The sequence below is a fragment of the Colobus angolensis genome, unplaced genomic scaffold (assembly GCF_000951035.1).
Source record: "Colobus angolensis palliatus isolate OR3802 unplaced genomic scaffold, Cang.pa_1.0 Scaffold26, whole genome shotgun sequence".
NCBI classification, from domain to species: domain Eukaryota; kingdom Metazoa; phylum Chordata; class Mammalia; order Primates; family Cercopithecidae; genus Colobus; species Colobus angolensis.
The window spans coordinates 7,494,802-7,518,375 of NW_012115821.1; the positions used below are offsets into that span (position 1 = coordinate 7,494,802).

The 23,574-nt window shown below is 39.3% G+C and overlaps 1 protein-coding gene across 2 annotated transcripts in view; it reads left to right on the forward strand.

The window, feature by feature from the left end:
* Positions 1 to 23,574, forward strand: part of ADAMTS9 (ADAM metallopeptidase with thrombospondin type 1 motif, 9) — a 177,550-nt gene that overhangs the window by 42,006 nt on the left and 111,970 nt on the right. For both annotated transcript variants that reach the window (XM_011947181.1, XM_011947182.1), the window contains 5 exons: positions 4,974 to 5,119; positions 12,814 to 12,995; positions 13,085 to 13,221; positions 15,064 to 15,181; positions 15,439 to 15,534. In XM_011947181.1, coding sequence (XP_011802571.1) covers positions 4,974 to 5,119; positions 12,814 to 12,995; positions 13,085 to 13,221; positions 15,064 to 15,181; positions 15,439 to 15,534 — 679 coding nt within the window. The remainder of the gene's footprint in view (positions 1 to 4,973; positions 5,120 to 12,813; positions 12,996 to 13,084; positions 13,222 to 15,063; positions 15,182 to 15,438; positions 15,535 to 23,574) is intronic.

The following is a 23,574-nucleotide window of genomic DNA, read 5'->3' on the forward strand; positions in this document are numbered from 1 at the left end:
ACCCAGAATGTTTCTGTGGAAGAGCTCCTAAGATGATGGAACTTCATTCCCTGTTCCCTGATCTTATAGAGAAGAAACTTCTCAGTTTCTTGTCTCACAATGAGTGATTTGTCCAAGGTCACTCAGATCATTTGGCACAGCCCCTCCTCACCTGAAGGGGCAGCAGGTCCTACTGGAGTGGCCCTAACTCAAGCTCACTGAGCTCCTCCAGTTTGTGATGGTCAAAGAGGAAGACTAGTGGATTTTTCAGTGTTAAATGATCCTGAGGATATGAAAGTTTAAAAATATAAAGGCCAATGCAAAAATAAAAAATTTATAATGAAGATGCTTTTGTCTTTGACTTAAATTTGCAACAGAGTCAGCTCATGTTCTGATTTCTCTGTGGCTGGGACCTCATCAATTGAGAATACAGCTTTCCTCAATAACAGCCTAACAAAAAGTGTATACGGATGTAAGCGTAATAGCTTCTAGAGCTTTCATTAGTGTAAAGGGAAATATATCTCTTTGACCAAAGAGTGAATCTTTGCAACACATGTTGAATCTTTGCAAGACATAAAACTTAGTGGATTGGTGGCCACAAAATCGTAGTTTTGTCTGAGAGTCCATGGCAGCCATTAAAAATTGAATATGGCACTCATTCTTACAAAATCAAGATGTAGCCTCAGAGTCCTTCTAAACACAAAGATCCAAACAACTGCTACCAGTTGGTAGGAGATAACAATAAACATAACACCTATTTGACAACTTGGTTAGTTGGCTTGGGTTAGAACCAGCCCGTTATATTACTTAAATTGAATCTGTTTGATCTCAGCAAAATCACTGGTATTCAGTTGTGGTTCTTAACCTGATGGACCCACCCACTGTGTCTATTTCTGACACATGTTATTGCTGCAAAAGAAACACAACAAAGAAAAATTTTCAATCATGTGATGAAATGACTTGTATTTAGTAAAATTGTCATGAATGTGCTATCAAGCTCCATATAGCAGTCTGGTTACCCAACCAGTTCTAGAATGCAGAATAACTTGGAGGATGTCAATTGTGTCTTTTCCCAATCTTCTGTTTTTGCACAAGAGGAGGGATAGTAGGGTAATCTTCTATCTTCTGCGGGGTGGGGAGCTTTGGGAGAGCTTTCAGCAGACCCTGCTCCTGCTAAACACAAGCAAGTGGGTGTGCTTGTAGCAAGAGCAGGAGCCTTCAAGGCATTCCCAAGGCAGGCTCAGGATGCTTTTGGAGAATAACTGTGCAGAGAAAATGATAGGTCCAGTTTTAGTTGTTTTAGAAAAGTGGCCATGTCTAGCAGCTTTTATTAAAGATGTGGATATATATAAATACCCTGAAGAGTATTTACACATTCTAGAAATGCCAAAGAAGGTGAATATGTTGGCATAGAAATTCTTTGAGTTTTTTGCTTTGTTTTTTTTTCATAGAATTGCCAGTATGTGCGTTTTCTCTATATGCTAGCACATTCTGCCTCCCTTGGCCCCTGGGTTAATGTTTTTTCTTTCTTTCTCTTCTTTCTGTTCTGCTCCTGCAGCAGTAATCTGTCTTGGGCTGCTGACACAATGTTATTTTGATGAATGACTCACTAATGTCTCTTTATTTTCTCCACTCTCTTAAGTCCCTTAGCATTTTCATTTTAACCTTATTTGTGAGTCTGAGGTTTGAAACCCCTTTGTTTCAAGTTTCCTTTGGACAAAATCAATCTCTACGTCCCCATTCCAACCTCTTAAAAAGATACATTTGTATAAAATACTATTTAAATGGTTTTGGACATTTTAAATAAAGGCTGACTTTATTTCAGCTCTTATTTCACCAGCCACTTAATGCTTTGTTATGATGTAATAGTAATTTTGCTATGTGATGATTATTTGTAGAATTTGCCAGGTAAAATAGATTATCTTGGTGCATGTTTCCCAAACAGCCCCCATTCCCAGCATCTGTCATATCAGACACTTTTCATATTCCTTTGAAGTTCTTCCTCTCTTTTGGACACCTGTCAATGGTCATATCACTAAGAAATATTTAATTTCCATATCAGTTTTGAATTAGAAGTTTTCTTTTAAAAAGCAACTGTGAGGACATTTGAGTGCAGTGCTAAATGGTAGCACTCTGATAAACCTACCTCCTTGTTTTGTTCTGAGGTTTATAGTAATGCTTAATGAGAAGAGTGGTCATTTGGAATTTGTTCTCTTGTGGAAATAAAATCTATAGAATAAAGAGATCCAGAAACTGAAGTCTGAAGTGCTAAGAGGGAAAAAATATATTTCCAGAAAACTTAATTTTGTCCTCAAGGTACAAAATGGCTGTGTTAGCTCCAGCCATGGAGTCTGACTTCCCCGTGGAATGAAGCCAAAGAGTTCAGAGGGCTTCTTGAGTAATCCTACCCAGTGAATTCTGCTAACTTCCCTTTGACCACTGCTATCCATAGGGAAACTTTGGAAAATGTAGGTTCTATTGCCAAGATAAAGGGGAGGATGGATATTGAGTGAATAATCTGGAGGCTCAGCCTTACCTAGCCATCTCATTAATCTTACTTTTGGTGAAAACTTCAGTCCTTTATTTAGATGTCAGAAATTGTCCCCTTTGCTCACAGTTAAGAGGCAGTATGTGTCCCAGTTAAGAGTATGCACTGTTAAGTCTTGTCTATGTTTCAGTACCATTCCTGCCTCTTACTTATGTTTGGCATCAACCCCTCTGTCCCTTCATTTTCTTTGCTGTAAAAATGGAAGTTATAATAGTACCTACTTCACAGTGTGTTGTGAGGACTAAGTTTGTATATATAATGCTTAGAACAGTGCCTGACAAATATTAAGTGCAGTGTACACATTTGCCATTATCATTGCCACTGTTATTTAAGTGGGGTCCCCTATGTGCTAAGTTATATACTAAGTATGTTGCATACTTTTTCCCATGTTATACTCCAAATAATGTTGGCCAGTAGGTCCCCATTTTTTGGTTGTGGAAACAGACTTTAAGGACTCACCAAAGGCCACAGAATTATTTTGTAAAAGAGTTACCAGTCCCAGTGAGACCTGTTATATTCTGTTAAGTTTTGTCTGTCTAGACCCGCTGTGTCCAGTACGGTGGCCACTAGCCACGTGTGGCTATGTTAAAATGTCAACATGAACTGTGATGTGCTTAGGTATAAAATACACACCAGGATTTGAAGACTTAGTATGAAAAAAAAGAGCATTAAAAAACTCATTAGTAGGCCAGGTGTGGTATCTCAGTCCTGTAATCCTAGCACTTTGGGAAGCCAAGGAGGGCAGATTGCTTGAGCCTAGGAGTTTGAGATTAGCCTGGGCAACATGCTAAGACCCCCCTACCCCCAACTGTCTCTATCAAAAATAAAAAAATTTAGCTGAGCATGGTGGTGTACGCCTGTGGTCCTAGCTACTCGGGAGGCTGAGGTGGGAGGATCACTTGAGCCTGGGAGGTTGAGGCTGTAGTGAGCCATGATTGCACTACTGCACTCCAGCCTGGATGACAGAGGAAGACCCTGTCTCAATAAATAAATAAATAAATAAAACAAAAAATATATTGAGAAATGTTATATAGATTACATGTAGAAATAACGATGTTTTAGATAGATTGGGCTAAATAAAATAAATTAAGTTTTTTATGTGACTTTAGAAATTCTTAAATTATATATGTGGCTCATGTTCTGTGTCTACAGGACAGAGGTACTCTAGACAAAGCTGTCCGTCTGTTCATTTATTTTTATATGTATATTTTCTAAGAAATGTTCACAGCCACTGTAAAGACAAATAGGAAGTGATTTCCAGAGAGTGACGTAGTCCCCACTGCCTCAGTGCGCATTTCATGGGTCCTGAGTCACCCGGGGTTCAGATGCAGAACGTCTTAAGTCTCAGCCAAACAGCCCAGGGAAGGGGACGTGTCCTCAGATACTGCAAGAGGATAATTACAAGGGAGGAGGCCAGACAGACTGGAGAAAGCTTAATTGCACTGTTTAAATAATTGTTTACCAAGCATTGTGTGGGGGTGGGGCCTACTATTCCCACTGAGACCTTTACCTACCTCTTATTTTTCCACTTTCCTTGCATACTGCCCCACCCCCTGGTCTTCAAACTTCTCTGCCTCTCCCCTCTTGGCGGCTGTGTCCTCCCTGGGGATAAATCATGACAGCCGCCACCAGCTCTGCTTCAGAGATCTGAGCGAGCCGCGGGGCGTCACCCTCCTGTGGCCACTGCCGCCACTGTTCCTTTGTCCATTGCTCAGTGACCTCGGCTTTGTGTCAGGGCTTCACACCCCAACAATGGGAGAGGGTTGGAATGGCTTCTCTCCTCCCTTGTCCTGCTGAGGAGTTTTATTTTGTTTTATTATTATTTTTTAAACATCATGGCCTTCTTCCTGCTCCAGGCTGGAGAATCTGAAACCATTAGTAACAAACAAGTAATAAAGTTTAGGGCTCTCTGTAGTGTGTCCGTTTTGCTTTCGTCTTATCCTGACAGCTTTCCTGGAGTGTGTTTATAGGACTCATGTAACTCGCTTGTTTTTCCCCTCTCCAATATAATTAAAATTGGGAGCAATAAAGCATTATAGTTTACCAGACTTGTAACTTCTCTAGGCCTTGTTGATGGAAATTCACTATGCAAATCTTATAACTCATTTTGACCCTGTCTATAACCACCCTTCCCATTTCCACTCCTGGTTTTTCCAAGTAAACTAATTGAGCCGTTTGAAGCTTGCCATTGGAGTTACCCTGTCAGCCTGGAGCCAGTCACTGGCCAGTTTTATTCAAGCAAGCTGTAAAGGAAGACCCAGCCTAAACTCACTAAGTATGAGATTAAAATCCCTATAGTTTCTAGTATTCATATAGATGATGAATGTGCAGCATTTCAAACCCACACATGGAAAAGAATTAAAGTATGGTGTGTTTAAAAGGACAGCCAGTCCTGTAACAACTCATAGCGCCAAGTCTCCCTCACTATTCCCCTTATTAAATACAGCACTGCAAGTATGGATTTTGTGTTCCCAAAGAAATGGATGTCCCTGTGACAGATGGATCCTGGGGAAGTTGGAGTCCCTTTGGAACCTGCTCCAGAACATGTGGAGGGGGCATCAAAACAGCCATTCGAGAGTGCAACAGACCAGAGTAAGTCCTAGAATGTATAACTGTTATTATTGGCATGGCAGGAACAAGAGATTCCTAAAGGGAATAATTTTGGTGGATGAAGAGCACGTTCCAAATTAGAGAGCTAGAAAGAACATAAACTTCAAGGGCTGCTTAGACCCACTGGACCCAAAGTCTATTTCCAGGCACTTCTCCCTGTATTATTGTTTTTCTCTCAAGATCCTTTGTTATTCACAGTTTTATCTACCAAACAGATGATGGTTTTGGGGTTGGTCTGTTTCCCAGTGTTGACAATCAGGCAGGTCTCACTCTCCCCGCTACACTCAGAGCTTAAGATAGCACACTAATGGAGTGACTAGATAGATTTTCACATGGAAACAAAAAAATTGGGCATTTTCATCCAGTTTGTAGACTAATATACTCCCTCTAGTTAGATCTCAAGGGACCTGGGACCCCAAATCAAGAATTACTTTTTATTTTATTTTTTTCTTTTTTTTTTTCCACCAATAATGTGTTTTGTGATAAGGAATTACTTTTTTAATCAATCTAGTTGTATTATAGGTGAGACAGCTGAAGTCCCCATCCTACAACCTGACATTTTACAGATTGAGAGTCTCTTGCCTTTCAGAATAATTCTCATTGTGTGACCATGGCAACTTCTACCAGCCTAACCTTGTTAGGACTGACATGTTTAAATAAAGTCCATGGACTTTTTCCCCCAGCATTTGTCATAGCAGACATGGGTAGGGTGGGGTGGGTTGGAGGGTTGGGGAAGCCTGTTTATGGATAATAAATTGCTATCTTCATTTTGAAAAATGACATCCAATTTTACATAGATCTAAGACATATATAGTTGAAAAGGAATAGAAAATAATAGGTAAATAAAAGTAAGTAATAGTTTGTATGGCACTTTCTCAGACTTGCCATGGAACCTATTTAGGCTGGGGAACCAAGAAATCTATAGGAATAGTTTTTCAATGTAAAAACCCACAACCACTTTGAAGACCCTAGCTGCTTTGGGATTTTGTAAAATGATTTCCTCTAGCAGTCTCATTTATTTTTAATAGCTTAGATCATGGATAGCAAACTCTATTGTACTGAGAAGCAAACAGGTGAAGTAGGCTAGGGTAATACAATAGTTGTATTGTAGAGATCAAATGCAGGGCACTACTCAGGTCTGGCTGATTGTTCAGAGGTAAGAAAAGAGTCTAATATTGGCACAGCTTCCAAATCTTTTCTATGAAAAATCTGAATTGTGTGAATCAAAAAGAACATAGCTGTAGGCAACTGGTTTGCAAGCCCTGGTCTAAATGCTCTGTACTACAAATCTCAGATGATGATTAATTTACTTTAACTCATTTTTGTTCGTAACCCAACCTTATTTCATGTCCATGTAGTGGTCAACAAGGAAGATAACTAAAGAGCTATGAGATATAGACTCTGTTCCATAAAACTAACATTGTAGCTATGGATAAAAATGAATAAGCCTTAGATTTTTGATACAGTCTATATTTTGAATTAGTTTTTAAAATATTAGTATAAATATATATCATGCTTAAAAAGATTCAGACACAAACATATAGAATATTTTAGAAGTTGTCACATTATTCCTACTTCCTGCCTATTCCCCATGAGAAATAATCACTGAAAAAAAAATTGGATGTGTGTCATTTCAGGCTTTTAGAAAAGATTGTGGATGTAAATATGTATTATATGAAATAAGTACCATATAATATAAAATAAGTATATATAATATAAAAGAAGGTTCATACTGCTTTTTAAACTCAGCTATACATTCTTGTTGCTGGTGTTGTTGAAGCTTTAAAAGAAAACCTTGTAACAACTAATATGATGAATTTTTACATGTTAAAAACTATTTGTTGGCTACATTGAGCAAAGTTATTAGTTTGTAGTAAATGCTATCATGAGGGTATGAAATTGCAAACAGTGACCACTTTATAAGCACTTAAAACATTTTTGACTCAAGAATTTTCCATTCAAAATAAGTATTTGGCCTTTTTTTAAATATTACTTTTTTAAGTCTTGAGCAATTCTAGAAGTAATGTGAAAAGTGGAGAGAGATAAATCACTCCATAATTGGAATGGGCTAGACAAAGAAAATCACTCAGTGTAAAGATCTCAGCAGAAAAGGATCTTGAGCTTCAAAGTGCAACAAAGATCCTCACATTCAGAAGTTAAGAACCAATCATTAAAGACCTCAATTAGAGGTCCTTGTCCCTGCTGTTTGCTATGGGAGTTTTTTTAAAAAAAAAAAAAAAAAAAAAAAAATCCACCTAGTTGAGTGTCAGCACTGACATCATTTCATTAAAACTCCTCCAAGTTATTTGCACTTTAGGATGTCCCTGTTAATTGAGGAAGGAGACTGCCTCTGAATACGGAGGTTACAATGGCTCTGGGGGAGTCAATTGAAAAGAGAAAGGAACACAGAAAAGGGAAAATCAGATCCAAATCTCAGTTTAAAAGCTTGTTCAGAGAAATTCACAGAGCAGATGGTTCATTATGTAGAACGTAAAAGTGGTTGCTGTCACGCTTCTCAGGGAGTTTGAGGGGAACAGCTGCCCCCCTCACCGGGAATATGCCTTTTGTCAGTTTGACGAGCCCTTACAATATAATGGAGTACTCTGTTTTTAGAACCCAAGGTACAAGGTATGTCTCTATTAAGGATACTGGATTGTTTTGTCTTTTTTCACAGTATTTATCTGATTCAAGAGTGTATTTATTTAGCATGCAGAGACTTTATAGTATATTCTTAGGAGTTTTTTTTTACCCCGAAAGCCATAAAAGCCAAAAAAGATGAGATTGTGCTCTACTCCATGAGCAAGCTGTAGAGACCATATGCTTTCTAATTTTGGTCACAAGATATTTTGGTCTCAAGTGGTATATATGGTGCTACAGGTGGGGCCCTTACATTTTGTCTTTAGGTGCTTTGTTTTTTTAAATCTCAATTTTAATCCATGCCCTACAGATAAGACGATCATAGTTCTGGTTTGCAACAACAGTCTCTCGTTCTATCTGTTGCCCTGGAGGAGTTATTAATAGCTCCCATTTTCACGCTCAGAACGTTCTTGATTGGGCAATTAATTATATGGTCTCCCAGCCTATAAGAAGTGTGTAATAGAGTAAAATTTAAAATCAGAACCACCAAAACATAACTTACAGTACCAAAACTAGACTGAGGTTTGGAACTAGAAGATGTATTTTCAGGCTTTTGGGCCCTATACTTGTTTTGTGCTCACAGTTTGGCTCAGAGCTTCCTTGTGGCTGAAACAAAATGGTACATAGAATTGTTACAGTCTATCAAAAACAAAAATCATATCAGTTCCTCAGGAAAGGCACAGCATTTTATTTTTCCAATGCTTCTATTTTGCTTTTAAATTAGGAGATAGGTTAAAATTTGAAAATAATAAACTCAAAAATTTGAGAAAAAAAAGATTGTGAACTAGATATTTCCCCCTTCGGCTCTCTCCATAGCAACTGCTTATGAAATCTTACTTTAAAAACATATTCAAGACATATGTCTATTTCATCCAAAAAATGAATTTCTCATTTGGCTGTAAGGAATTACAGCAAGGCTTTTTTTGAGGCACTCGGTTTGGATGAACTTGTTTGGAAATGTTGAGAATTGGTTACTGTGGAAGAGCCATTAACTAATGAACACATAAAAGAATCCAGTTTCATAGACTGCCCCATTTGGAAAGATCATTAAAGATGGGCTGGTACAGCTCCCGCCCCATCCCATCTAATCTTTGAATAGCCTTTCAGCATTCTCCATAATTGGCCATCAGGCCCCTTCTTAAAAACCTCGAAGCACAGGAATCACACTACCTTCTGGGGCTGCCTGTTATATCTTTAGAAATGTCTTGTGCCAACCCTAAATCTGCCTACCCTAATTCATTGTACATAAACGTAGAAGTTGAGATTTTTGTTTAAACCCTTTTGCAGACCAAAGTTTAGCTTTCCTTGAGAATCGACTGTATCTGTGATGACCTCTGCAAAAATTTCATTATAGTTTTGGTCATGCATCATCTTGAATTTCCTTTCTGTGTATCAACAGGCATGGCTGTGTAATATGTGCTTGAAAGAAAGATCCAATTTAGCTGTGCATAATAGTAATTACTCTAGCAATTTCCTTAAACCCTTCCCATCCCTATTTCACATTCAATATTTTAAAAGGATCTTAATAGTTGGGAAATGTGGTTACTATTTTTTAAAGCTATATTTCCTATTATTTTCAACATTTGCCTACCTAGAAAAATATTCCTATTCAGCTAAATAATTAAAATATAAATGATTTTTTTTCCTTGCTGAAAGATGAGTTTAGTTGGCTAAAGCTTTCTCTATTACATAGTCCATGTAAATCAGGCAACAGTCACATTGCCTAGGAGAGAGGAAACATATATAGTTTAGAAGGCCAGTTTATATTTGTTAAAGTATGTTAATAATTAAGGAAAAAATTGTAACCCTCTTTTACATAAAAGCAAATCAACTTGCAGACCAAGTTTTGATATGGAAAGAGGCCTGTCTCAAGGGAGACAGCCTGAAAGAGAGGCCAGGTCTTGAGCTTCTGGTCAGGGAGAGTTGGATTGGGCTCCCCTCTCAGTAGTGACAGAATTTGGAACGTAGCGCAGTGACACAAGAATAGTCCAGGGATCAGGAAACCTTTTCCATCAGGGCCAAATAGTAAATAGTTTAGGCTTTGCACTTTACGTGGTCTCCATCACAATTACTCAACCTTACTGATACACGGAGAAACAAACATAGACAATGTGGGTGTGGCTATGTTCCAATAAAATTTTATTTATGGACACTGAAATTTGAATTTCCCATAGTTCACATGTATCCCAAAATCTTCTACTTTAAAATTTTTTTTTCAATTACTTTAAAATGTAAAACTTATTGTTAGCTAACAAGCCATGCAAAAATAAGTGGCGGGCTGGATTTGGCCCACAGGATGGTAATTTGCCAAATCTTGTAATAGCTAAACTTTTATTAATCACTTACTGTAAGCCACACTTTGTTCAAGTGCTTTGAATGTATTAATCTAGTTAACTCTCACCACAGCTTTATGAAGTAGATATTAGTACCATCTCCCTTTTACAGACAAGCAAACAGAGGCTTGGCGGGACTAAGCAACTCGCCTAAGATCGCATCATTATTAAGAGGCATGGCTGGGATTCAAACCCTCTGTTTCCAGAGTCCGTGTTTCTAACCATCAGGAGTATTGCCTCTCACATATAGTATTTGTTGTGTGTTTATGAAAAATGTTTTTTATAAAAATAAATCCCAAAATACTACTTGTCATGTTATAGTGGTCAAAGCAAGCAAAGGTGGAAACTGTTACCATCTGAAGGGAAGCCACCTGTAAGTCATAACTATTTGCAGTCCGAAGAACTACTGCATTTGATCAAGTTCAAGAATCAGCTAAGACTTGTTATATAAGAGAACAAAAAAAAAAATCAATTTAAAAAACTTTATGTTCAAAGTGAAAGAAATATGAGTTACTTTCAGGCAATAAATAAATGATTGATCCACCATAGTCAGCTGGGACATCTGAAAAGATTCCATAATGATAATTTCAACTGGAGGAAAAATTGAAGGGGATCTTCCTTGTAGTACCTTTAAAACATGTTTCACCTGAGCAGGTATACAGTCCTGATCTATTATTCATGGGTAATCTGTTATATTTTATGCATGAGACTGGGGTGCCTTGGTGCTGAGAAAAGGGCTTGGATCTAGGAAACCCATTCTGCATCTCTAAATGGCACCAAAAAAGAAAAGAAAAAGAAAAGACTCTGAACCACAGCATGCAGATAATGTAGCAGGCGTGCACAGAGAAGATTCTGGGAGATATGGATTCCAGTCCTGACTCTCCTTTGTTAACTGTGTGACCTTTGGGCAAAGTACTTCTCTAAATGTCCTGTTACTTGGTATGAAAGCACCTCATCTTCCCTAGTCTTGGACAAGATATGAAGGAGCTTTCCCAGGTTGAATGAATAGTGCAGATATACAGTATATGAGCTTAATTGTGTTTAATGCAGAAACAGACAGACATAGACACGACTGTGTTATGTGCCGTTTTGCATCCCTAGATGCAGTCTTCCGTATGATAAATAATGGTGAATGTTGATCAGACTTCTTGCTAAGTTCCTCAGAGTCACAACAAGCCTTTTAGGTACACAGCATCATCTCTGTTTCACATGTGAAGATAGAGCCCGGGGAGGTGAGACTGCTTATACAAAGTCATCCCTCCAACTTGTAACCGCAAAGCCGGTGCTCTTACTTTATGTTGCAAATCTTTGATCGAATGAGTACATTTATAACAGTATCAGGACAAGCTTCCCTAGGAGGGCCTTTTTGGGACCTGGGCACGCTGCAGGAGCACTGAGTCCTGCCTCAGTGCTCAGAGTGGGTGCTGAAGCCAACTGCAGAATCAGATCAGATTAGATTGGGCAGTGCTGACATGTACTATCATAGTAGCTAACATTTTCTGGCATCTACTGTGTACACTCATTTTAGAGAAGGGGAAAATTGAAGCTCAGGAAGACTGAGAACTTAGTCTAGGGCCACACAGGGCCAGACTGGAACCGAGATCCGGATAGGATACAGATAAAGAGTAGGGCCAGACTGGAACCGAGATCCAACTGCAGAGCTCCTTCTATCTCTCATTCTATATTTCATGAGCAGGGATATAGTTCTCATTCCCCAAAACTCCTGTTTGAAACAAACCAGCCAAAACCCCATTTTTTATAGTCCGATTACTCTAAAAGGTTCATTCTAAAGGAAAAAAGGTGAAAAACGTCCTTTCAGTTTCCGGGTGTTCTAGGGCAGTTGGGAAACCCGAGCTGTTTGAGCCCTAGGTAGGTGAGCCCCAGCTTCCTATGATTCTGTGATCCTCCCGTTTCCATGATGAATTTGGCATGCTGCTGACTGCTGGTAGATGTGTTGTATAATTTATTCTCTGGATCACATCTGGAATATACATGCACAGGGTTGCATGCCGAGATTAAATTTGCCCTGTGATGCTTTGCAAGGCGTACGCCATACACTCGTCACACAAAAACTAATGAAACCAGTATGTTCTTTCCTGCTTCTCCTCTTAAGTTAGTCACAATATGAACACATTCCCATTATTCCATTTTATTTGTGAAACAAAACAAACAAAAACAATGGTTGTCTGGAGAGAGAGTGTAGAGGGACAGAATGAATGGAGGTGTGAGGGAACAAGTTTTTTATGGTCTCCTGTGAATATGTCGAGGTACAAAAGGAAGATAGGGAGCATTCCAAACCACTCTTGGGTACCTTTCACCTTCTACATTTTTAACATTGAAGCACCGTGAATGTCGGGAAGAAAAGGAACAAAAAGTGGCCTAATAGATTCAGATTCAGGCTTTGTATCTCATACTTGAAGCTATACATTCTAACATTTATCCTCACAACAGCCTACAAGGTAGCTACATTCAATTTTGCAAATATAAGGGAGGCTTGCGGAGGTCAAGTGACTTACCCAAGGTTATACGCACCATGGTATTGACAGCAGGAATGCAAAACCAGGATTCAGAGCTCTTGTCCATTCCTCTGTCATTTGCCACCCTAGATTTACTTCTCTAGAAGACAGGAAGTCACAAATGAAGGAATGATGTTCGGAGGAATACATGATAATACAGTGTGTGTGCTCTTCACTTTTTTTTTTTCAGGCCAAAAAATGGTGGAAAATACTGTGTAGGACGTAGAATGAAATTTAAGTCCTGCAACACGGAGCCATGTCTCAAGCAGAAGCGAGACTTCCGAGATGAACAGTGTGCTCACTTTGACGGGAAGCATTTTAACATCAACGGTCTGCTTCCCAATGTGCGCTGGGTCCCTAAGTATAGTGGAAGTAAGTGTGTCTGGTGTACGTATCCGCCATTGGCCGGCTGGCACCGAGGCCAAGCACGAAAGTCAAGTTGTATCATTTCTCCTCTCCAGTTCTGATGAAGGACCGGTGCAAGTTGTTCTGCAGAGTGGCAGGGAACACGGCCTACTATCAGCTTCGAGACAGAGTGATAGACGGAACTCCTTGTGGCCAGGACACAAACGATATCTGTGTCCAGGGTCTTTGCCGGGTAAGTCCCAGATGGTGTTTTCTTCGCTGTGTTTTCCCGCTGCCAAGCTGTGGTTTGTGGCTTCCTAGATAGAATAGCAACTGCTAATATCTGTGCACTATTGCCAGGGCAGTGGTTCTCAAAGTGTGGCCCCAGGATCAGCGACAGCATCAGTATCACTTTTTTCTTTCTTTCTTTCTTTTTTTGAGATGGAGTCTTGCTCTGTTGCCCAGGCTGGAGTGCAGTGGCACGATCTCGGCTCACTGCAAGCTCCGCCTCCTGGGTTTACGCCATTCTCCTGCCTCAGCCTCCTGAGTAGCTGGGACTACAGGCGCCCGCCACCGTGCCCGGCTAATTTTTTGCATTTTTAGTGGAGACGGGGTTTCACCATGGTCTCGATCTCCTAATCTTGTGATCTGCCCGCCTCGGCCTCACAAAGTGATGGGATTACAGGTGTGAGCCACCGCGCCCGGCCTAGTATCAGTTTTTCTAACGCACGTTGTGCCAAAGTTTGGGAACCATTGCCCTTGATTTTTCTTGACATTTTCAGTCTCTGTGAGGGTCTTGCACAAAACCTCTCCTTAAAAATTTATTATAACAATTTGCACACACACTCCTTTGCTATAACCTCAATGCTTAAGCAAATGCTTCCTGACAGCAAATTTTTTAGATTGAATAGCTGAGGTCGAGAAATATGTCAGAAAGAATAGCTGGCCTCACTCTAGTTTCTCTTTGCATTTTTAACCATGATCATTTCTACCTAAGACATGCCTGTTAATTAATTATTCTTGAAAGGGAAACTGGGAAACTTCTGGGAAACAGCAAAGCATCAGAGCAGTGATTTCTCAGGGGCTAGATACCATTTCACTGTTCTCGTTAGTCAAAAATTATATCTAATCCGCTTGGGCTCTGAGATGATGCTTCTGGTTTTTTTTGTTTGCTTGTTTGTTTTTGTTTTTGTTTTGCGTGTGGTCCAAAAGCACATTGGAGTTCCTGGTTGGAAGGATTTGATTGAAAGAATCCCTAAGGGTATCACCCACTGACTAATAGCTTATACTGCAGATTTCGTTATCTGTCCATTTCACAGCAACACATTGAGTTTTTCCTCAAAGATTAGTTCACACAAATGAACAAAATGGACAAGAATGTGGACTGTATTCTCCTGGTCTTCTGGTCATTGTCAGTGTATGTTTCAGAGTTCAGTGTACGTGGCTGCATTGTGTTAATATGGGGAGAAATTCAGGAGGCCACTCGATGGAGCCTCAGGCCTGAAACTGGTGGCCCATGGTCATACTTCAGCTGGCATTCATAGTCAATATTTAAACATATGGGATTTTACATAAAATCAATTTTTCCAGCTTCTTTGGAAAATTGGGAAAAAAATGTCAACACAGGGCTCCCATCCCTCATGGCAGCAATAGTCTGGAGTGGACAGCGGCAACTCCCTTATGATGGGGCATGAGCTCTTTAATTAGGTACAGTCCTCACCTATGCCCTTTTTTTTCATTCCTAAGCAATTTTTTAAAAAAATTACTGTGCTTACTTACAGACTAGTGCTTTTCAAACTTTTATCTGTAGATGAAGCACCTGAGGAATCCTATTAAAATGCCAACTCTGATCCAGTAGATCTGGGTGGGTCCTGAAATTCTGCATTTCTGACCACATCAAAGGTGCCCATGGCTGCTGGTCCAAGGACCACATTTTAAATAGCAAGGCAGTATATAATTTCAGTTTTCAACCTTTGCAAGTTTAAAGGGACTTGACTTTCTTGTCATTTTGAGTGCACACAAAAGAAACACATTATTTGCCATTTTATAATCTCTATAATACTTACATTTATTTCAAATCTTTTCTTTTTAAAAGCAAGCTGGATGCGATCATGTTTTAAACTCAAAAGCCCGGAGAGATAAATGTGGGGTTTGTGGTGGCGATAATTCTTCATGCAAAACAGTGGCAGGAACATTTAATACAGTACATTATGGTAAGAATCTGCTCCTAAGAACTGTGAGAAGGAATATGGTCAAAGTTTGAAAATTGTTAACCACATGTAATACTGAAAAGTATTAATGTTGAGCATAAAAATCAGTCTTGCTATGGTGGATTATCCATTGACTAGAAGGCACCTAATAGAATTATATGAGAATTACATCCTACTCCTTTGTTGTCCACTTTTTATTCCATACTTAGAGAAAGTGAACCATTCTGTGGAGTACTGAATTTCTGCTACATTCTTTTCAGGTTACAATACTGTGGTCCGAATTCCAGCAGGTGCTACCAATATTGATGTGCGGCAGCACAGTTTCTCAGGGGAAACAGACGATGACAACTACTTAGGTGAGATGGGATGCCCCACCACTTGTGAGTTCTGGTTCTATGGAACAGTGGCCAGATACTACTTCCTTCCTGCTCTGGCATGCAGAGGGAGAGTTTTCAGATGTCACGGATTTGCATAAAATAAGTGCATCTCAAAATTCATCATTGTTTCTCCCTCATACGTACGCCCTCAGAGTATTGATTGAAAAGTTAGGTAGCTGCATTATTTGATATCAAGGGATTTACTCTGGATCTTAAAAAATATAAAGGCCCCAAGTCAACTTTTGAAAGTACTTATCTTCTAATTTTAGCATAAAATCCTTGCTCTCATTGGGTCTTTTCAAAAAGCTGTCCTGTGGGGAACTGACTTGCAAATGTTTTATTAGAAGCATTACTTGACTTAATTTTTATGTTATCAGCTCTAACCAGTAGCAGACCACTGGTAGACTTATTCAGTATTTCATTATGCCTGTTCATTGCAAAAGGTTCTATGGTGACATGTATTTTTCTTAAGTCATTACTAGAATAACAGTACTATACAGATTTTTTATCCTTTTCTCACTGAACCTAGGTACATGATTAATTAATATCTATTCCTTATATTTAAGCCACACATACCAAAATGACACTGTGTTGATTTTCAACAATTTGCTCAGCCCAGTCCCATCTTATTTTATTATTTATTTATTTCTTAATTTAAAGTTCTGGGGTACATGTGCAAGATGTGTAGGTTTGTTACGTAGGTAAACGTGTGCCATGGTGATTTGCTGTACCTGTCAACCCATCATCTAGGTCTTAAGCCCAGCATGCATTAGCTATATTTCCTGATGCTCTCCTTTGCCCACACATCCTGCATTCCACAAGCCCCAATGTGTGTTGTTCCCTTCCCTGTATTTTTGAGACAGGATCTCACTCTATCACCCAGGCTGGAATGCAGTGGTGTGATCACAGCTCACTGCAGCTTCAACCTCCCAGGCTCAAGTGATCCTCCCACCTCAGCCTGAGTAGCTGGGACTATAGGCACTCACCACTATGCACAGCTAGTAGTTTTTTATGTATTTTTATTTATTATTTATAGAGATGATATCTCACTATGTTGCCCAGGCTGTGCTTGAACTCCTGGCCTCAAGCAATCTTCCTGCCTTGGCCTCCCAAAGTGTTGAGATTACAGGCATGAGCCACCATGCCCAGCCCAGTCTCACTTTAATTTATTTTTATGTAAATTTCTGTAAGTGATTGTGAAATTTGCCTAACTGCCATTTGAAAGAAAGAGGACATGGAGAGTAGAGTCATGACCGAAAGGGATTTAACTGGTCACCTTACACAAAACTCTTCCCAGCCATGAAGAGCAGCATGGCTTACACTCAGATCTAGAATAAATTAGAGCAGTCTTGCTGGGCAGTCAATCTTTAAAAGAAATGAATGTACTTTCTTTCTTGTAATATCCAGGCAGGAACTCTATTTATTCATCTGAATTCAACCAGTATAGAGGCCCTTAATATAAGCATTTAGACATATTGAGCCAGAAAGTGAGTATTTGTTGAATTGAATTAAAGCCTATATTTCTATTTTGGAATGTCTACACGAAGCTGCATAGATAGACAGTGAGCCTTTAGCTAAGCATGCTAATCAAGTATGATATTTATACATGACTCCATTATGGCATTTGCTATCACCATTTATTCACTCACTCACTTATTTAATATATGCCAGGCACGCACTGTTCTAGGCACAATGAACAAAACAGTTAAAATTTGTGTCTTCTTGGACATTACTTTTTAGTGGGACAATAAACAATCAGCAATAAACAGTAACCTGACAGATAAGAAAACTCCATACTGTTACAGGTGATAAGTGCTGCTAGAAATCAGAGCAGGCTGAGGGAAATTGGGATACCAAGTGTGAGATGTGGACAGTAGAGTTGAAATGTTTGAATCACAGAACAAGATAACAAGCTATTTAGAGGAAGAGCATTCCAGGCAGAGGGAATAGCCATTGCAAAGTCCTTGAAATAGGGAAGAACAGAGGGAGGCAGTGTGGCTGTTGCTGAGTGAACACAGAGGACACTCCTAGGTAAGGTTAAACAGAACTAGGTCATAGACAACCATATAACCATTATAAGAACTTTGGTTTGGACTCAGAGACATCAGGAGCCACTGGAGGTTTTGAGCTGAGGAATGAGATCTTACTGCATTTATGTTTTTAAAGGAGCACTCTGGCTGGCACATTGAGAAGACATGGTGGGGGAAGTGTACAGGACAGAAGAGGTGACATTGATTAGGAAATCATTGCAGTAATTCAGGAGAGAGATGCTGGTGGCTTGGCCCCAATGGGAGCAGTGAAAGGGGCAGTATGTGGTTAGATTCTGGATATCTTTTGAAGTTGGGACCGATATGATTTGCTGATGGATTGAAAATAGTGTGTGAGAGAAATAAAGGAGTTAAAGGTACAAAGGAATCTCAAAACTTCAAAGTCAAAACCTGAGCAATGGGAAGGATGGAGTTGTCATCAACTGAGATGACGAGACGATTAGTTACATATTTATTATACTACCACTAATGTTTTAAAGTTAGGGCAGGGTCTTTACGTCTTCAGCTACTGATATGAAGCCTACATATGATAGGTACAAAGCAAATGATTGCTGAATTGTTGAACAGCCATTGTCCATGCTGTCTTTAATGAATACCTACTGTGCGCTTAATGGAGAATGAGGTTACCTTGGAAATGTACATTGACCTCTTCTTTCAAGGGCCATAAAGCCTTGCTTGGAATTAATTACTCTATGACGACATCAGCTTTTCACTACCCCAAATATCCAAATGAGTGGCAACTTTATAAGACAATTAACAAAGTTCTCGGGGAACTGTTTTCAAATTATTTTGCAGAGGGAATCCTTCATTTCTCCTTGAACAGCTGCAGAATGGAGCAAATATTTTTCTTTGTACACTTGGTTATAAATTTGAGCATGTGACTGCTGTGTCCTTACTACTTCCTAATTAAATCAAACAGCATTGCATGCAGCCTGCTTTATAAATTAATTTCCTGAGACCTGAAGGCCATGTTGAGTTGCTCCTCTCTTCTCTTCGAAAGAGAGAAGGATTCTCTGCTATTCTTCTCTTTCTTGGAAAAATAATCTCCCTCCAAGTGGTGGCCTCAATTCAGTTCAACTTAATGAGTGCACATCAAGCACCTGAATTCAGGGAGGGCCTCCTGATAACCTTTTATTATTCACTGGAGGTTTCTTAATCTCCCTGTAAAGAATGAAAACAAAATTAAAGATTTGTCATCTGGGACAGGCAATCTGAACCAGTTATGGCTCTTTAATGGAATAGAATGGGAAAGTCACCTGTTGGCATAAGGAAGTCTCTCTAGAAGCAAATGAAAAGTGTGCAGGCCTACATTGCAAGTCACAGTCCACTGAGTGTGAAAGTCGAGACCTCAGAGCCTTTGAACCTCACAGTGGTTACTCAACAAGTTAGGAAGAATTTGATGTTGTCATCAAGTCTGGCGTGTGTAAATATTTACTCTTGGCTTGAGGGAAGATACAGCAAATGCATTGAGAAGGTTTTACAACCCACACTGGGTCTCGCGTTGAGTCCAGTCACAGATATTCCATTGCTAAGCAAAGCAATCTTCATCCTTATCCCTTATGTGTGTGTGTGTGTGTGTGTTTTCATGTGAGCCAAGCCATACTTTTCTGTGTATTCCGGGAGGGAGAGATTTCCAGGAGAGAGGGCCTTTTGTAGCAACCCAGCTCTGATGGGTGCAATGGGAGGGAAACCAACCCAGGAAATTAGCTCCCTTAATCGCATTAGTGGGAGGTTGGGCATTAGGCTCTTGTTTTCAGGAAACTATTTGTTTCACAAAGTACCAAAGCAGAAAGCCTCCCTGTCAAAGGTCATCCTTTCGCGTGGACCCCTTCCTCCTGTTCAGCTAAAGCCAAGTTGTACCCAGAGCCACCATGTTCATATCCCTTTAGAAGAAAAAGTAACCATTTCTGTGATACATATTTGTCTCCAGTGCACTTAGCTCTTGATTAATTGTGGCAATTGGAAGATGGGAATCGAAGCGGTGCAAAATAAAATAAGAATTTTTTTTTTTCATCTGATGATTTTAAGGATGTCTGGAGCCAAACTGTTTATCAGGGCAGATCGTAAGAGGAATCCTATATCATTTGTGCTCCTCTCTTTCTCCCTACTCACATCTACTGGAATAAAGAATATGCACTGAAGGGTGAAATACCCTGAGTCAGCAAAGCATGAAAGGAAGCCTGGAGACATTGGAAAAGCCCCCCAAATTAACCCAGAACAGACTATCACTCTTTGCATATGACCACACTGGATTATCACCTGATTTACAGAACCAGCATGGGACATTTTACTTCCCCCTTTTTAGCAAGACGTCAGCTGGGTAACTAGCATGCAACTTCATTTGAAAGAATTGGGTGATTTTGTTGACAGCTCATCATACTGTCACCATTTGAATGACCCGCATTAGGGAGCAGCCTCAGGATGCCCGAGGTGCCACGGAAACAACCTAGACAACCTCAGCTTCAGTGACCCATTGAAACTCCTGCCTCTTTCATGGCTGGTGGATCTCACGCTGCAGGAGCTACAGGCAAGACAAGGTTGTCAGAGGTTTACACTGACTGAAAAAGAGTCGTTTGGCTGGAAGCACTCTATCCTCCTTGTCATGAGTGTCAGACTCCATCAATCACTTATTCTTTCAGCATCATCGATTGAGCACCTACTATGGGTTGGGAATCTCTCTTGGGCTTATAAAAGTAAATTTTTATTTTTATTTTATCATTGTATTTATTTAAGGGGTAGGACTACAGGTTTCTTACATGCATATATTGGGTAGTGCTGAAGTCTGAGCTTTTAGTGTACCCCATTACCCAAATAATGAACACTGTACCCAATAGGTAATTTTTCAACCCTTATCCTCCTTTTACCCTCCCACCTTTGGTAGTTTCCAATGTCTATTAGTCGAAAAAGTGAATTTTTAAATGGCTGCTTTGCTCAAGGGCTCATGCAGTCTAACAAAATGAACAATTTACATTTAAGAAAATCTACAACACAAACATACTTAGTTTCTATTTGTATACAAGAGAATGAATGCATGAACTCATTTACTCATTTAACAAACATTTGTTGACCCCCTTCTTGGAAAATTTTAGTAGTTTATAGACTCTGGAGATGGATTTCCATGATTAGGAGCCACCTGGCCTTGGGAAATTAACTATTTTAAGTTATGCTTTTCTCACCCATAAATTAGGCTTCTATAATAGACCCTACCTTAGAGAGGTGTGATAAGGAGACAGTACATACAAAGGCATTTTGATCTGCCAGGAACTAAAGCTCATATGGATTCTTATTAATCCATATAACAATCCTATAAGAAACTCATTATACAGAGGAAGAAACTGAGGCTTAGAGAGGTTAAGTCATTTATCCAAGTTGTTACAAATAGAAAATGGGAAAGATTGGTATCCTTATTGGTCTGACTTCAGATGCTACACACTTAACCACTTCACTTTACTGCCACCATGTAGAATGATATATGGCTGACCTGGAAATATACAGGTCTTGAAATTTAGGTTTATTGGTGGGAGTGAATGGTGAGACTAGGAAGATAGGTGAAAATAAGATTTGTAAAGTTACAGGGAGGTGAATCATGTTCAGCATGGTTTCTTGGGCAGCTGGTACCAATTGATTGACGTTGGCACTGGGGATGAAAATTATTTGCCATCTGTGTGTTAAATGTCCTTGTTCCTTTTATTCACCTAAGTACCTTTCAAGGGCATCCTTACTACTAAAATTTGCTACTGTTGCACAAATTACAGATGGTAAGGGGACCTTTCTCTAGTGTTTGTTCAGAGCCCACATTTTTAATAGCTCTGATTTTATTAAATATCTGCTTCATGTCAAGCCCAATACTCGGGAGGACGTATTCAAGGAGCAGTGGTACCAGGAGAGAAAAAAGCAGTGCTATCAAAATTTTGTATTAAATACTAAAAGGAAAAGATATGATTGAGATTTTTATCTTGAGAAATTAATCCAAAATTATGAAAATAAATTTATTTGTATTTGACTATCAACAAAATTACATCTTCATTTCAATCATGCCAAGGTTTTGAAAAGAGTAAAGCAATTGATAAATATTTTTGCATACATTTTTCATATCAAGTCACATAACAGCAAAGTAGTATATTCTTGACTGAAAGTCTGAATTTAATGGTAAAATCTGAAAGGGAGTCAATTTTTGAAAAGCTTTCTAGAGATTTACTTTCCCAATAAGCCCTCTTGACCTTTTAATAAATAAATAATGTCTTCTGAAGCAGCTGTTGTCTCATCCTCCTTGTCAATTTTCTTTCCTGTTTCTTTTTTCAGCTTCATAGAGGGATACTTGACAAATACAAATTGCATATATTTAAGGTGTTCAACTTAAGTTTTTTTAATACTCCTATGCACTGTGAAATAATCACCAAAACCAATCTAATTAACATATCTGTCACCCACATAGTTACCATTTCCTTTTGTTTTCTTTTTTCTTTCCATCCCTCCTTCCTTCCTCTTTCCTTTTCTTTCTTTCTGTCTCTCTTTTCCTTTCTTTCTTCTTTCTCTCTCCTACTCTCTTTCTTTCTTTCAACACTTATAATCTACCCTTTAAGCAAATTTCAAGTATGCAATACAGTAAGGTTAACTATAGTCACATTGCTGTATGCTAGATCTCCAGAATGTATTCATCTTGCAAAACTGAATCTTTGTATCTTTGACCAGCGTCTCCCCATCCCCTCCTCCTTCCTGCCCCTGTCATTTACCACTCTAATCTCTGCTTCTGTGGGTTTGACTATTTTAGATTCTATAACTGGTCTAAATCTGCCAGGTTCTCATTTGGCCAACATTTTGGTACTCAATTCAAGCAGTTCTCCAATATCACTTTTTCAGCATCACTGATTTTTTTCATCTTTTGCAAGATCCAGAGTAGATTTATTCGTTCTTCCCCAAAGATGCGTATTTACTAAGCACCTGCCATGTGCTCTTTCAGAAACTGGGATATAGTAGTGAATAAAATGATCCCAACATTTCTTACCATCATGGGCCTTACATTCTTGTTTGGGAAGAGAGTACAAACAAAGTGCCATGGAGAAAAATTCAGGTGAGAAAGGGGATAGAAAGTATGTAATCTGTGCTAACAATAGGAGGCAGTTGCAGGTTTAGAAATAATGGTCTATGTAGGTGTATTAATCTTTTACGTGTAACGAATTATCTCAGGACATAGTGGCTTAGAACAACAAATATATCCTCTCAGTTTCTCTTGTAAGAAATTTGGGAGCAGCATACATGGGTGTTTCTATCTTGAAGTCTCTCATGAGGTTGCAGTCAAGATGGCAGTTAGGAATGTGGTATTATCTGAAGGCTCAACTAGGGCGGGAGAATCCACTTCCCAGATTACTACTCAGAGGCTGTTGGCAGAAGGAATCAGTACTTCCCTGCTACTTACAGGCCTCTCTGTGGGTTCTTTAGTATCCTCAAAACATGGCAGCTGGCTTCGTCCAGAATCAGAGGTCCAAGGAAGAGCAAGGGAGAGCCACCGTGCCTTTGGTCTTGCCTCAGAAGTCAGGTTCTGTTGTTCCTGCATTATGCTAGTGATTGCAGTCATTCCTATTGAATGTGGGAGGGGATGACACACAGTGTGAATACCATGCAGCAAGGCTCATTGGGGCCATATTTGAGGCTGGTACCACAGTGAGCTACACTGAAAAGGAGACCTTTGAGCATCATATTAACCATGGATTTTCAAATTTCAACATCTGTCCAACAAAGAAGACTTAACAAAGATTCAACAGGCTTGACTAATTCTAATATATATAGATTTGTGTAGGAATCAATTTTATGAGTGTTCAGTTCGCTAATACATATTTTCTAATCATAGCAACACTTTTGCTTCCATCTATAATTCTGTAACTGTGAGTCTCATATAACAATCTCAAGGTTTATTAGGACACCTAGGTTACATTTTATTTTTCACAGATACCACGAGGGAGTAGGTGCTTTT